The 14,336-nt window shown below is 43.8% G+C and overlaps 4 protein-coding genes and 1 non-coding gene across 5 annotated transcripts; 1 reads left to right on the top strand and 4 right to left on the bottom strand.

Moving 5' to 3' along the window:
• Window positions 1–6,411: 6,411 nt before the first annotated feature.
• On the top strand, window positions 6,412–6,912 carry YALI1_F20547g (uncharacterized protein; the record flags this gene model as incomplete). The annotated part of the gene is made up of 1 exon (XM_068283408.1): window positions 6,412–6,912. The coding sequence occupies one exon, from the start codon at window positions 6,412–6,414 to the stop codon at window positions 6,910–6,912; it is 501 nt and encodes a 166-aa protein (XP_068139509.1).
• Window positions 6,913–9,720: 2,808 nt separating this feature from the next.
• On the bottom strand, window positions 9,721–10,602 carry YALI1_F20589g (uncharacterized protein; the record flags this gene model as incomplete). Its single annotated transcript, XM_505450.3, has 1 exon — window positions 9,721–10,602. The coding sequence occupies one exon, from the start codon at window positions 10,600–10,602 to the stop codon at window positions 9,721–9,723; it is 882 nt and encodes a 293-aa protein (XP_505450.3).
• A 454-nt stretch (window positions 10,603–11,056) lies between these two features.
• On the bottom strand, window positions 11,057–11,740 carry YALI1_F20600g (uncharacterized protein; the record flags this gene model as incomplete). The annotated part of the gene is made up of 1 exon (XM_505451.3): window positions 11,057–11,740. The coding sequence occupies one exon, from the start codon at window positions 11,738–11,740 to the stop codon at window positions 11,057–11,059; it is 684 nt and encodes a 227-aa protein (XP_505451.1).
• A 141-nt stretch (window positions 11,741–11,881) lies between these two features.
• YALI1_F20603r lies at window positions 11,882–11,954 on the bottom strand. The gene has a single exon. It is a non-coding gene; the product is annotated as a tRNA-Ala (tRNA).
• A 486-nt stretch (window positions 11,955–12,440) lies between these two features.
• On the bottom strand, window positions 12,441–13,328 carry YALI1_F20616g (uncharacterized protein; the record flags this gene model as incomplete). The annotated part of the gene is made up of 1 exon (XM_505452.3): window positions 12,441–13,328. One exon carries the CDS (start codon window positions 13,326–13,328, stop codon window positions 12,441–12,443), a length of 888 nt encoding a protein of 295 aa, XP_505452.3.
• Window positions 13,329–14,336: the final 1,008 nt, after the last annotated feature.

Genomic DNA, 14,336 nt, shown 5'->3' on the forward strand with positions numbered 1-14,336 from the left:
AATAAAGACGAGTATCACTCTGACATTCATTTACACTACTTCTAAAAGGGCTACCACGTGTCGTAATATGTAATGGGGCTATGCCAACAAGATCTCAAGAGGAACGCTTCCATCACGGGAGAGAAGACACACAGAAGTTCATAAATCTGATAAATATCGCTCAAACATCTTCTAGACACCTCCACGTCTCTGTTTAAGGTCTATGTCGTTCCTCAACGGGTCATATTCGTGCTCTTGTTGTCTGAGTAGGAAGATGAATGAACCAGGAATGAAGGAGTAGGCGTACTTTACGCAGCTCATTTATTAACATTCCACAGTTTCTGTAAGAACTTGTGACTTCCTAGCAACCTGAAAGACGTAATGATGGTTCCCTGTCGTAGTATCAGTCTATGTGGAATGCGCTGTTACTGCCTTATGTAGTCTGTGGGCTTCTAGAGAGAAATACTAATCGAATCAGATTCGAGGAAAAATCACGGACGGGCCCGTTTTTTATGAGATTACTGCCGTGAACAAGTGACAGTAGAGTACATACAGTACAGTAGCTCTACATAGAACAAAATCCATATCATCTGGGAAGAAGATACGACATTAGAGTGTCAAGAAACGTCTATGGAATTGTCACCAAACCTGGGAACCCTAGTCACCTCACCTGAAGTTTCAGAGTGTTCTGAGTATTTTCAGTGTCGGGGATACTTAGTATGGCGTACTTCTGGAAGTGTGGACAACGACGTCGGAAAGAGTGCCGGTAGTTACATGAGATACGGTGATGTTCTGAAGGACACCCATGTGGCTAGAAGGGTCTTTGTGATGTCCAGAAGTGCCAGTATAGTGATCGAAAGTACCAGTATCGTGATCGGGAAGTTCCCAAGAGTCTAGAGCACCAAAAGGAAAGCTGGTGAAATTTGCTCAATGACTGTTGAAACAATATCTATCTCTACGAGCGTCTTGAGAAGTCAACAGAGAATATTCCAGCTTTGATATTATTCAGATCGGGCGTTTATTGACTGAAATAAAAACGTCTATCGGTAAAAATCAGTATTTACTGTGCCAGAGAACATTGACAGACAGTTGTTCCTCATGGCTATTGAGTTGATTAAAAAAAGATTCGGTGTTTCCTGGCGATATCACTTTGCTGTTTGTTTCGAGTCAAGGACCAATACTGACTTTATGGTCCCCTTTCTTTCCGCCCTCCATGGAATTTCAGACACCGCTGGAAGTTCCAAATAAATTCAATGGAAGCAATAAATATCCACCGATACTGAATTTCCATCTGTTAATATCTTTCAAAGTATTTATCATGCTTTTTTTGAGCTCACGGCGTTCGTTTTCAATGTTGGATTGGTTGGATTCTGATGCTCTTGTAAACATCTCAAACAAAAGCCCAAGAATATTCCCAGGACACTATTACAAGCTTGAAACCATTAAAATAGTTCTATCATTGCATTTAATAAGTTGCTTCGTGGATTTGAGAGCCTCTTTTGGTTTGTGTGATTTGGAGTTATGTAAAATTGAGATGGAGTGATCGATAATTGAGTATATAAACTTTTCAATATCAACAATGAAAATTTCCCGATCCGGTAATATATTACTGATCTTAAGGGAAAAAACTAGGAAAATTCAACTTTTATAGTCCATAATTATCTTATATTGCTATATAATTCCCTAATATATATATACTTGTACGACTATTTTCAAAGTAACCAGCCAGCCCCCACCTGCTGGTATTACTTCGAAAATAGTCCCAAAAGTTTATGACTAATTGGGCTGCCCGACAACTAACAGCCCCCACTGTTGATGTTTCGACGCTAGTCATGGGTTTGGTCTCATCAGGGCAGCCAGTCCCCCGTTGTGCTTGACGCGCAAATAAAAAATTAGTGGAAAATCCACTGAGCCCACACCGCAATAATCCGACACCCCACAACACAACTGACATTGTGTTTTGTACACTGAAAAAGAGCCGTCACCGCAAAAGAGCCAACATCCCAACAAGAGCCAACACCGCAAAAAGAGCCATCACCGCAAATAGAGCCAACACCCGAAAGAAAAAAAAGAGCACTGGGGGGCACCCGAGACTTACTTGCATCACTGGAAAGAAGCGTCAGACCTTGACCACGTGAGGCTGGGGGGCGTGGTCGAAGGGTAACAAAAGTGGCATCTCTGCGAGATTCCGGTTTCCGGAGGTCCAGCAGAATCCACCGCCTCGAGCAATCTTCTGTAAAGGAAATTGAGACACTAGAGGGATGGGGACACCCCTTCCCAATCGAGTCTCACGACGTTTCTTCCTATTCAAAACTGCCAGAAGAAGCTGAGACGACCTGATCCGTGGTAGGCTCCAAGGAACGGACACGAGGCTGCTCTATAGGGCCTTGAGAGGAACTTTCCACCACTCCAACGCTGCATCACCTCCTTTCCGGCCCTGGCTCTGTAACCTCCTTACAGAGTGGGTCCTCCACCGGCACTATGTGCCAAATGGAGGGGAACCAAAGCTACCTCCCGCTGTGTTAGTATCGCTCTAGAGTTTTCAAAGGCTTACGTGGAATCAGCACATGTCTCTTTGACTGCTCACTTGAAGTGACACAGAAACAAAGAGCTAGATATTGTGAAAACTTACCGAAAACCCCACCTGAAATGAATGGAGAGGACTGAGTCGATGCCCGTTCATCTAGTCGTAGAAGATGTGTCGTAATATAGTCGTAGAAGTGTCGTGAATGATGTAGTAGATGATGTCGTCAAGTGAGGAGAGATGAGGAAGAAGAATAGAATGTCACAAACATCTTCAGAATAAGCTAAGATGGGAATGTATACAGACATTGTGGTATAATGTTGTGGCTCTTCATCTTAATTTGTATGTATTGTTAGTCGTTTTACCGTAATAGGAAAAATATATAAAATATACACGATGCATCTTCCCAGGATGTAATCCCTTAACCTATATATATTGTATTATAATTTATTGTATATGAATAGATGTCACAAATATCAAAAATTAAAGTTGAGATAATGCAATGGAGTGCATAATTGAAACTTTGTGAATGTGGGCGATGAGCTGTTGATAATTGAATTTCATTCCTGCTGATGGGAAATTAATATTTGCTGAATCTCCAATGGCGCTCTTGTGAGTTTTGACAACTAAAATTTCAATTTGCAGCAACTTTTTGAGGGTTTGAGGAAATTAGTATGTTGTTGTTTTTTTTGGTTTTTTTTTACTACGCGACCTGATGCTGAGTTATCATTGCAAAAACCAAAAAATCAAAGAAACAATGTGATACTTGTACTTTTACTTGTACCAAAACTCATATTATCCAGTACTGTACTTGTACTGGCTTTTCAAAAATGTACACAAAAAACAAACATCCACAGGTCGGATCAGTTCCATTAGACGGTTATCAATCAACTTGGGTATTTACACGTTGAAATCCATCTCGTAATGACTAAGAACAGACCCCCGCCGCAGGCATGGTCGTCCGAGATGGTCCATGACCAAATCGAAGTTCGACACCATCCAGAGAGCTTTATTCTGCTGCAGGAGCTCCAAGATAATGACCGTGTCAGAGCTTTCTTCCTCGCACTGATCGATGTGTGAATTGGCACCAACTCCAGATGTACGAGTAGTCGTGTTGTGACTGTTGGTGGTTTGGAGGTCTGGAGGAACCATATAGGCTGGTTGTGTGGTATGGAAGTAAATACTGTTGTACCTTGTTTCCAAGTTATAGGACAGGATAAAAAGGTGTTAGTTGGCATTGGGATCAGAGCGTATCCATTATCTGATACCATCGCCAGCTCTCATGGCCCTTGTTCCATAAACTACTGCCACCTAACTCCATCCCGCAAGTATAACTCTGGTCAATAAGCATTTCGAAGAGTTCATTACGTCTTAGACGTGGGTCATAGATGATTGACCTTAGGTCTAAAAAGCAGCTGCTCCGCATTGTGACCATTACGACATCTGATACTTGGAAAACAAGATGCAGTAGCATTTATACAATACAGTGCAACGCTTTGGGTTATTAACAAACGGCTCTTGTGCTTCAAGACAATCAATACATTAATTATATATCCCACCCCACACAACCCCAACATCCCCATAGAATGTCCTATCCCTCTCCCAGCATTCTCTCCACCACCCCTGGAGGATGTGATTGAGAAGACCACGCAACCCAAGGTTCGAACACTTTCTCCCTCGCACACGGAGGTGAACGAGAACGAGGGTTCCAGTGCTTTTCCCCTCACACACGGGTGTGATTAAGAAGGCCAAACAACCAGAGGGTTCAAGTGCTTTCTCCCTCACACACTCCAACCATCCACAATCCACGGCAGACGGCCTCCCACCACCCCTCATCTTCCACTGCTCATCACCTTCCAACTCCCCTCGTCTTCCAGCCCTCGTCACCTTCCACCGCCCCTCATCTGCCATCCACCACCCCCTTCCAACTCCCCTCATCTACCATCCACCAACCACCACCCCTCACTCTCCCCACACCTCCTGTCTTTCAAACAAGCCCCCAAATCCACTCCGACCTTCCACCACCAAGAGCACCAACGTCTATGCTCCAACATCACCAGTGCCAAAATTATCATCGATAGCAAGTAAAAAAGTAAATCTCACGAACCGGTTCCGCCGAGAACGTGAGTGACGCTAGTCTGGTTTCGTCTCTGTGCAATCAGACTCCCCTCTTGGGACGCGAAGGGTGATTGCAAGTTTGGTTTTGAAACTGACTGGGGTTGTAGGCGTCGTTGTCTTAAAGACGAAAAATCGTCAGTAGACACCGGGTTTTCCGGGGGCAACTCCCTATGAAGACTCTGTCCCCTTAGATTTCATAGCATGCTTGGAACCTGGGTATGGTTAAACGCCACACCCCCCCCTGTAAACAAAGTAAATTTCCTCCCTGGGATTGAGATGCCCCCCCTGGAGGACTCTGGCCTGACTGGTGCCTATCCGACACCCTCGGATGACGCAGTCGTTTGGCTCATAGCTCTTCGGGAAGCACCCGTCTATGACTAGCTCTACCTATGGTAGTAACTAGATCGTAGGACGCCCATCTGTGTTAGTAAGTTGAAAAAATGTGGTGGAGAAGACATGGCAACTGTGGGGACTCCTCTTGTAGTTGAGACACTTGGTTGGACGGCGATCAAGGTGCTGGAAACATAGATACCTGTAGTGTGTTGTTTGCCTGTGTCGTTTTTGTGTCGTTTTTGTGTCGTTTTTGTGTCGTTTTTGTGTCGTTTTTGTGTCGCGTTTGTGTCACTTAGTGTCGTGTTTGTGTCACATGGCTTGGTTGTGGGTATCAGTCGTCGAAAAGCGTGGTCGGTGATCGAGACAGTGTCTGTAGTTGCAGTGTCATCGACCTATGTGATGAAATCAAGGTATCCCATGACGTTGTGTGATGTCGTGTGTCGAGCTGTTTGTGTCACAAACACCCAATTTGCGCCAAACAACGTTGCCAAAAAGTCCCAGTGGTGCCAGTCGAACGGAAGAAAGCATAAATACTCACTCAAGCCCGCCTCTTTCTTAGCCCGGCGACAAAAAAAAGCCGTCTTTTTCAGTGTTCGAGACGAAACACGTACTTGGCGGATTCTTGGCGATGATGGTTAACATGAATAGAGGATTCTGGAGAATCTAGAAATTGGGGGTATATTTATATTACACAAACAGACAATTAAGCTATAGCTAACATGCGACCTTAAATTATGGCCTGATTTTTACGTGCGGGGATCGTATCAAGATGGATTATATAAAACCGCGAATTCGACTCCATTCAACTCCAACTTCGACGATATCGTTTTTTTGGGTTCGAAGTAGTGCATACTAAAGTTTTCATCTCATTAGTCCCTGCATTATCAACGCTAACATCAGAAATATATCTCTGGTGTTGTTTTATGCCCGATGAAATAAGCTTCGTGAAAATGGCCTGATTATCTGTTAAAAGTGGCCTGATTATCTTGCAAGTTTATGGCACCGCAAGCTTATGGCACACCTTTTAAGGTTACTCAACAATTTGTTTATAGCTTAAATGTTCTCAACAGATTTCTTGGAAAAGATCATATATTGGTCGTACATCTACTAATATTCAACTAAATCTATATATAATTATTTCAGCATGAGAGCATGTCATTGTTTTTGTGTTCCGTATCCTTCATATAAGATTTAACGGAAATCTCAAGGTGTCTCATTAATTACTCACTCTACTTAACAGTTTTCAGCTGGTTTTTGTTGGTAATCTTAATTCTACATCCCCACTGTAAATAACGGTGGAAAAGGTCAGGTGAGTGTTGTTGAGTTTTTGCGAGTCTGGGATGAGGTACAAATAGCTGTGGGGGTTCTTCCAGTAAATACCTTCTTTAACGACAGGTTTTTTTTTTTTTTTTTTTGAGGGGAAAAACGAAAAAAAAAAAAAAAAAAAAAGGACTTGTATGAGCACAGTATATACATTACACTCGTATCCTGAGTCTGTGACGTCCTACTCAAGGGATAGTCGTCTTGAAACGAGTTCTTTTCACAAATCCCTGAATTTGACACATTCCGCTAGTGATGCTACAGACGAGGAGCTGTTTGCACATTACTATTGCCACTACAGTACATACTGTACCAGTAGAAAGGTATTCCTCCAACACATGTTTTCATCACTAGTCATGGTCAAAACACGAAAGGGAAGAAGCGGAGGCGATCTTCGCAGCACCACTTCTACAGGGCCAGTGTTGAGGTCATCAGGACCGGCTCGACCTACAAAGCAGCCAGTGAAAATGGGGTATTCCTGTGTCCATCATTTCATCAATGTTCGTGGAAATGCGTCTCGACTGTCGCCAACGGTTGAGAGTCAGCTACCAGGAAGCAGCATTTACTTCACACTTGTGTCACGTCAACAAGAAAAGACTCGCAGAAAGCTCGAGAAAGAATTGACTAGTTTTTGTTAAGCAAATGGCATCAATTAACCAACCTGTTAAGTTGATGAACATCATTTGGAACGTCTACCGCTTGCTTGGATCATACAGCTAAGGGGAGAAGCAAGATGTGGGCCTCCGACTGGTTCGTCGTCACGTCACCGACTTGGTTGGTCATCAGCAACTACTCGTGGTCGATAAAGGCCTTTCTTTGAAAGGGACAAGATAAGATGGCCCAAGAACCGAAGCCCCAGCGAGCTCATTGTAACCATCTCCGACGACGACCTGAAACACATGCTTCCTGACAACAGGTGGACAATGAACGAGACGGGGATCTTCAGATTGGGGAGAGGTGGAACGGAGTTTGCGATTGTCTCCTCGTTTTCTATCGACATGGTTGATGTGTCTGATATCTGTATCAATTTGGACGAGAGAAAAGGAAAAGAGTGACGACGGACGGAAAAGACCAACGACGGAAAAGACCGACGACGGTGACAACATTGTGGATAACCAACTGAGATACATTTACCAACAAATGGCAGAATAGACATTTCATTTGTTCCAAGTCTTCCCCACATGCCCAGATGTTCTCAATGTTTTAATGAGATTAACGCCACCTCGACCTCAATAAGCTGTTGCAGAGAAATGTAACGCATTTTCTTTGAGCGACTGTTGAAGTTGACGTGAGATTGCCACCGTATCAATACAGACGTCGAGAAAGTAGCCAGAAGACTACTTTTACCGTTAGAGATTTAACGAAGAATATATATTCTTATATATTCCAATTCAAGTACCATATTCTGTACATATTTTTATTTTTTTTCTGCTTATGAAGTCTGCTGAGATTGTATATCCCACCTGTAAGTCCAGTATGGTTAGATTTTTCAGTTGGTAAAAATGTGTTAAGAAATGTGTTTTGAAATTTGTTTGTAGTAAGAAATAAATGTTGTTGTAGACATCATAGATATCAGCTCTAATTTGTGGCATGAAATGGTTATCATTCTGCTTTGGAATTCTCTCTTGACTTATCTTTCATTTTCAATAAATCTTAAAAAAAAAAAAAAAAAAAAAAAAAAAAAAAAACCTGAATCTGCAGCTTGGGGAAATTTTAGTGTATCATAGAAGGGAGAATTGCCCCGATGGAAGGGTAAAATGAATAATTTCTGAAAAACAAATAGGTGATTGATTATTGATGACCATGCTTGGGATACGTTTGGGGTTTTTTAGATCTATATTTCGTTTCTGTCTTGCATAGCAAGCATTATTAGCGATTTTCATCGCGGTGTTGTCAGAAAGAGCAATGTGATCTAGAGAAGCATGAAAAAACAATCAATGGTTACGGTGACATGGATTATTACAATTGAGGACTATAGATCCAAGTTTGGAATTGATATATAACTTTTTTTCACAATTGTACTAGTTCTGTAACATAGGTACACTCTATGTATCATCCTTTGGTATAGAGATCATACCTAGAGGCTCTGGACTCAGTAAATATCTCCAATGCCATCCACCGAGGGACTCAAGAAGTTGTTTTTTGACATCTTTGACAAGCAGGATTCCCGGCTCCTGGATAGTATCTATAACATTGGCCGAATCAAGGCTTGGAGCGATGGCAAAAAGCGTAAGGAGCATCATCTCTGGTTTAGAGGGAGGAACTATAACATAGAATGACAATTTACCGATGGCTAGCATCTCTATGGAAGGTTCATGGGACAAATTTGGTGTTTATATGACTCAAAAATGGTTCCACCCATCTTCTTAAATGCTACCAAGACAGTTCTTCCTGTTCTTTACATTACAAGTGCTGTAGATCAAGTACAGACCCGAATAAAGCAGTCGTCTACTTCTATTAGACACTCACTTGGTCTAATAGCAACAAATAGTACATACTGATGCGCGCTTTTACACCTGCTCTTTGAATACATGGCTCATGGCGACTCTGACCATCGGAACTTTCAACAGTCCCGGGGATATATACAACTGAGATTATCGATAATGCTGATAAATTATTATGCTGATAAGTTCATCGCCATTGTTTGGAATCTGCCTACAGTAGAGTATGTACTGGTACCTCAATCCCATGTCCGAAGTAGACCTGGGGATTTGCACCTTTCCTAGAACATCTTCGATATGAAAGGGAGCGAGGAGAACTTGAAATAGGACCAGTGACGGAGCAGCTTCTTGTAGAATTGCAACATCTATTGATTCTCTCTCTCCTCGAACAATCATGGATATCTGTCATGCTCCACAGATCAGCAATTTTTCGACCAGACTCTTGGATAAGTGACAACGGTCCTCTAAAACATCAATCATGTGTTCTGATTCCATCTCAGTACTTGTATCAAGTGCATAGGCCAACTCCTCATTATTTTTTCAATTTTTTATTTTTTATTTTTTATTTTTTATTTTTTTATTTTTTTATTTAGTTTAGATGGACATACTGCCTGAGTAGTTTTATACAACACAACTCGGTATCAACTAACAGCCAACAATTGACAATTCGCCTAGTAACTAACAGCCAGGGTCTCACAAAGCTCCCTAACTAACACTATCACCGATAAACCTCTGTTTCGACCGAATTTATTTATCGCGCGCGCGGCGTTGGACTTCAAAAGTTTGCCCGATGTCTCCGATTCTGCACGAGAGAAGGCAATCATTTTGTTGGCATTTCCAGAATTTCGGGATAAATTCAAGAAAATTCAAATAATTGGACTAAAACCGGAATCGTGGACCATACTCATCTCATCTACACTACACTATAGGTTAACATCTATTCGGCAAAGCCATTATATACATATTCTTGTTAGGGGAGTGTCAGTGATCATCTCTGGTCAGGACTTAGAACCACCAGCTCCACCACTTTTGCCGCTGGCTGGGAGAGACGCCAAACTGACCCACAGGCTTCTTCTTGCCAATGTTGAAGCCCCATCGCTTGAGAATCTTGACAACAGAGGGGGTGATGGCAGCAGTGATGGGCAGTCGGATGAAAATCAGAGACTTGTGGATCGCATAAGCAACAGCAAACTCGGCCCACATCTGCTTGGAAAACCAGTACGACTCGGTGGGAGAGGTCTCCGGCAGCTTCTCGTCCACCTTCTGGTCCTCGACAGCAGCCCCGATATCGGGAGTCACCATGGCAAGAGCGCCGGTCACAGTGTTGGCAATGTCGCTGCCCTCAACATTGTCCTCCTGAAGTTCCTCCTTGGGGGTGGTCTTCCATCCAACCAACTCCTTGAGGTATACCTGCCACTCCACCACCTTGTCGAGACCCACAGAGTGAACTCCGAGCCAGCAGATGGGCAGATCGATGGTGGAAAGAGACAGATAGACTCCCAATGCCACCCAGCCGTACTTTTGGACCAGAGCCTTGATTCCGGTGGCCTTCTTCTTGTTGCCCTCCTTGCCTTCCTTGTCGCCACCCTGGTCCTCCTGCTGACCCTCAGCCTTGGAATTGATGTTGGTGACATTGTTGGCGTTGCCAGGCTGTCCTACACTTCTCTCCATCGTCTGGGGGGTGCCCGAAAACCATCTCACAGACGAAAGTCGCGATGGAGCACAGACGGGTGTGGGGAAAGCGAATCGGGTGACGTGAGCGGGTCCACGGACCCCGGCGACCCGCGAAACGTGCAAAAGACCCCGGGAAATTCCTCGAATGTTCATTTTTTTTTCAAAATTTGTCGTCAATAGTCGGCCGAAACACAATGAGATGCAGCTCAACATGTGCCTGCACAGACAGTGAAGCACGTTAGAGTTTTTCTGATTACGTAAGGTGGCGATGATCCCCAGAACCAGAAGGTACTGTACTTGTAGATGTAAACTTGTAGATGTGAACACAATGTATACGATATTGGTGGCTACATGTGGTGTTGATTCACGTGACGTTATTTTTGAAAATTCTCTGTCTATTAGATTCTACTCAGGACTCTTGTCCAGTTAATAGGGAAGATCTTGAAGAATACAGCCATGTTTGTCCCTGTTTCATTCCTTGGATTCATTCTTCCGCTGACCTCTTCCTCCTTATCTACTTGTCTTATCTCCGTATCAATCATCCATCATAATTCATTAGTTATAGGTGCCCCTATTTCGTCATCTGTCTTCAGACATCTTCTGTCATCCTGCGTCGTCTGCCGTCGTCTGCTGTCGTCCTCAATTGATCTCCGCTCCGTCACCTCCATCACCTCAGAATACACAGCCATCCGAGAGACACAAAAAAGAGTCCAACGGGGTAGGCAGCCAGAACGGTTCGTCCAGGGAGAACACCCGAGTGTTTGAGCGAGTTGTTGGCCGACCACAGCGCCCAGGCCACGTTCAGAACGATCACGGGCACAGACAGCCAGATCCAGGGAATGAATATCTCAACCACCGATCCCAGAACCACGGGGAACAGCGAATAGCCCACAATGCACAAGCCTCGGAAAAAAGAAATGTTTCCTCCAAGCAACTTGATATTGAGAGTTACGAGAATCTGGCCCATCCACGTGATGGCAAAGACTCCGGAAAACGCCTCGCTGTTGCCCCAGCCCAAGCTGAGAGCCAGAATCAAACAGAACACAAGAGGACCCCACATGTCCCACTCCTTGATCAATTGAGAAGAGTTGTCGATGGGGTTGATAAAGCCGGAAAGGGAGCCGGGCCACACCACCTCCTTGAGCCGGTTTCCTACCCCCCGCACGTCTCGGCCAAGAGTTCGAAGCACAGGCTCGTCTAAAGTATCTCCGCCCATGAATCGTCGGGTGACCAGCTGCTCGCTCCCCACAGACGTGGTGTTTTGGCTGTTGCTGGGGGCGGGAGTGTCCTCCTCGATGATGAAGTCGTCGTCCACGTCCAAAAGATCGTTGTTGGCCTGCTGATACGACATTTTTTTTGCGGTATTTGGTGATGATGTTGCAATGTGTGCAGATGATAGAGATAGGTGGCCAACCTAATTAAAAAACTGACATCGACAAGAATCGAACTGGGCATATGCGTAAACCTTAAATGACCGGAACGGGGCAAAAAATGGACCAGTCCGGAGTCGAACCGGAGACCTTCCGTATGCGAAACGGACGCGATAGCCACTACACTACAAGCCCCAATTGTGCCTCAAAAGACTAAATCTTCAATATACTCATATTTATTATTACGTAATATTGTTTTTTTCAGGTTTAAAATCAAGAGTTTTGGGGGTATTTCTACATATATAGAGTCTATAGGCTCTTCATAAAACAAATACGTTCAATTTCTAAAAGATATGACATATATTGAGTGGTTTTGAAGGCTTTTATAATGTAGTTTTTATGCTTGCTATATGAGCTCTCCATATGGAACATTGTGCGATGACAAAATGACCAAACCAGAACGAGTGTGGCATTTCGACGAGAGAGAGAAAAGTTAGCCACTTCCTCATTACTCTTTGATCCACTAATACAAGTACAAGTATAGTACGTACGTACTTGTACTAGTAGCCGGACTTCAAGCAGCAAACGTGCCAACTATGAACGCCCTAGGCTTTGCGGTTACTGTCATGAAGGCATCAATTATTAATTATGGGCTTGTATGTCTGATCTCATCATTATTTGCTACCTAATAGACACATGAATGGTGTCTGCGTCGCTCTCGGTGAACAAACTGCTTCTATCAGTATCTCCTCTGAAGAGCGAAGAGCTAGCATCTGTATCATACACCAAACTTGGTGGAATGGTTGAGGTGGTGGTTGAGGTGATGACCGAGTGTCTGTCATTGTCATCGTACGGTTTCTGGAACTTGTAGCATTCCGTAGACCAGTATCCGAACCATCCACAAGGTCCGGCTCCTTTCTTGTTCACTTCTTCCCATCCCATGTCCTGTATCCATTGTTCTAGCGGTCCTTTGGAGCTCAGCTTCAAGTCTGTGATGATGATATAGCCTCCTGGTTTGCACACACGTGCCATTTCTCTTAGTATCTGTCTCTGGGTCACCTTATCGTATGATTTGAACGCCCATGGAGAAGTCACCAAGGAAAAGACGTCAGATTCGTACGGTAACTGGGTGAGATCCGCCGAGTTGAGCGTTACCAAGTCAACAAAATTCTCACATCGGATGTTGTTGATGATTTTCTTCATGCGCGATTTACGCTCCTTGTCCCTCGAATAGTTGTCAATAGCATATACGTTGCAAACCAGCTGATTTTTGTCCTTTCGAGCGCGTTTCTGAGCACACACTTTCATCAGAGACACTCCCGAGCCTGACGCCACATCCAACGTGGGGCTGTCAAAGTCATAGGGCTCTTCTTCCAACAGTTGCTGCCAGAGATCGTGCCGTCCCTTGTAATTTGCATACATGAAAGCCCCTGCGGAGTCGCCGGAGAATATGGCGCGAGTTTTCGACTCAAAGTGAAACTTGGTCGACAGTTTCTCTCCACTGGCCCTTGGCTCCACCTTGATGGTCTGAAACGATGTCCTTCCTTGATCTAGGTGTCTGTAAACCATGGTTGAGATCGAAATGTTGATGGGTGAAAAAAATCAGCAAAATCCAGGAGAAATCGAAAAAATTGGTGGAAAAAAAACAGCACGTCCTAGCGGATGCTGTAGATAGTCAATGAACTGATCGGTCTCAAAGATATCTTATCGTGAGAGTCCCGTCGCTAATCGGGGTTTTTAGTCGCTAATCGAAAGTGTAGATGAATCAGTGCATGGACGCGCATACACAACGTTGGGTATGGGTTAGGGTAGATCCGAAGCGGATTTTGAAGCGGCTGAGAAATCGCTGGGTGGCGACCCGGAGCTGCATGTGAGGCGTTTCGAGAGTTGGGAACGTTTCAGGGATGTTCAAATGCTGGTCTGATTCTGGCAAACTTTTTTTCGGCATGTTTTTGACCCTCTTTGTTTCCATTAGACAGCTCCTATGATAAGTCCGGGTTTTGCTTAGTCATAATGGAGGTGAACGCTCCTGCATGAGTGCATATGTGCATGTGCATGTTCAGTGCATGTTGGTGTTGGGTGGTCGGAAAAATGGTGTGGAAAAATGGTGCTGAAAAAACCGATTGAAGGGTGTTGTGTGTGGTGGAATAGGATTGAAGGGTTTCAATACGATGACGTTATTATAATTGTGTTTTTTGGTCTAGTACAAGTACGTGTACGAATACTTGCAGCTTCAGCCGTAGCACAATAATTCAGTAAATGTCCAGAACGTAATATTGAAGAACAATTGAGCACACCTTTGAAGGATGGTGATAGCGACCGAGTAACTAATATTTTTAATATTTACCATTCTACCGATGGAGATGAGATAACTTGATTGAATCTTCCTAGATTTTTTTCGATTTTTTTTCGATTTCTGTATGATTCAAATAAATTAATTAGAATAAACACGGCGAAGTCCCGCAATATTGCCCTTATTCGCGCAAATAATGGATTGGATGCCATGATATATTGCTTCCGATAGATTGCTCCTGACACATTTGTGCATCGAAGGGCCCACGGCCCACAATCCAACTT

Source organism: Yarrowia lipolytica, chromosome 1F (genome assembly GCF_001761485.1).
Source record: "Yarrowia lipolytica chromosome 1F, complete sequence".
In the NCBI taxonomy this organism is placed as follows: Eukaryota; Fungi; Ascomycota; class Dipodascomycetes; order Dipodascales; genus Yarrowia; species Yarrowia lipolytica.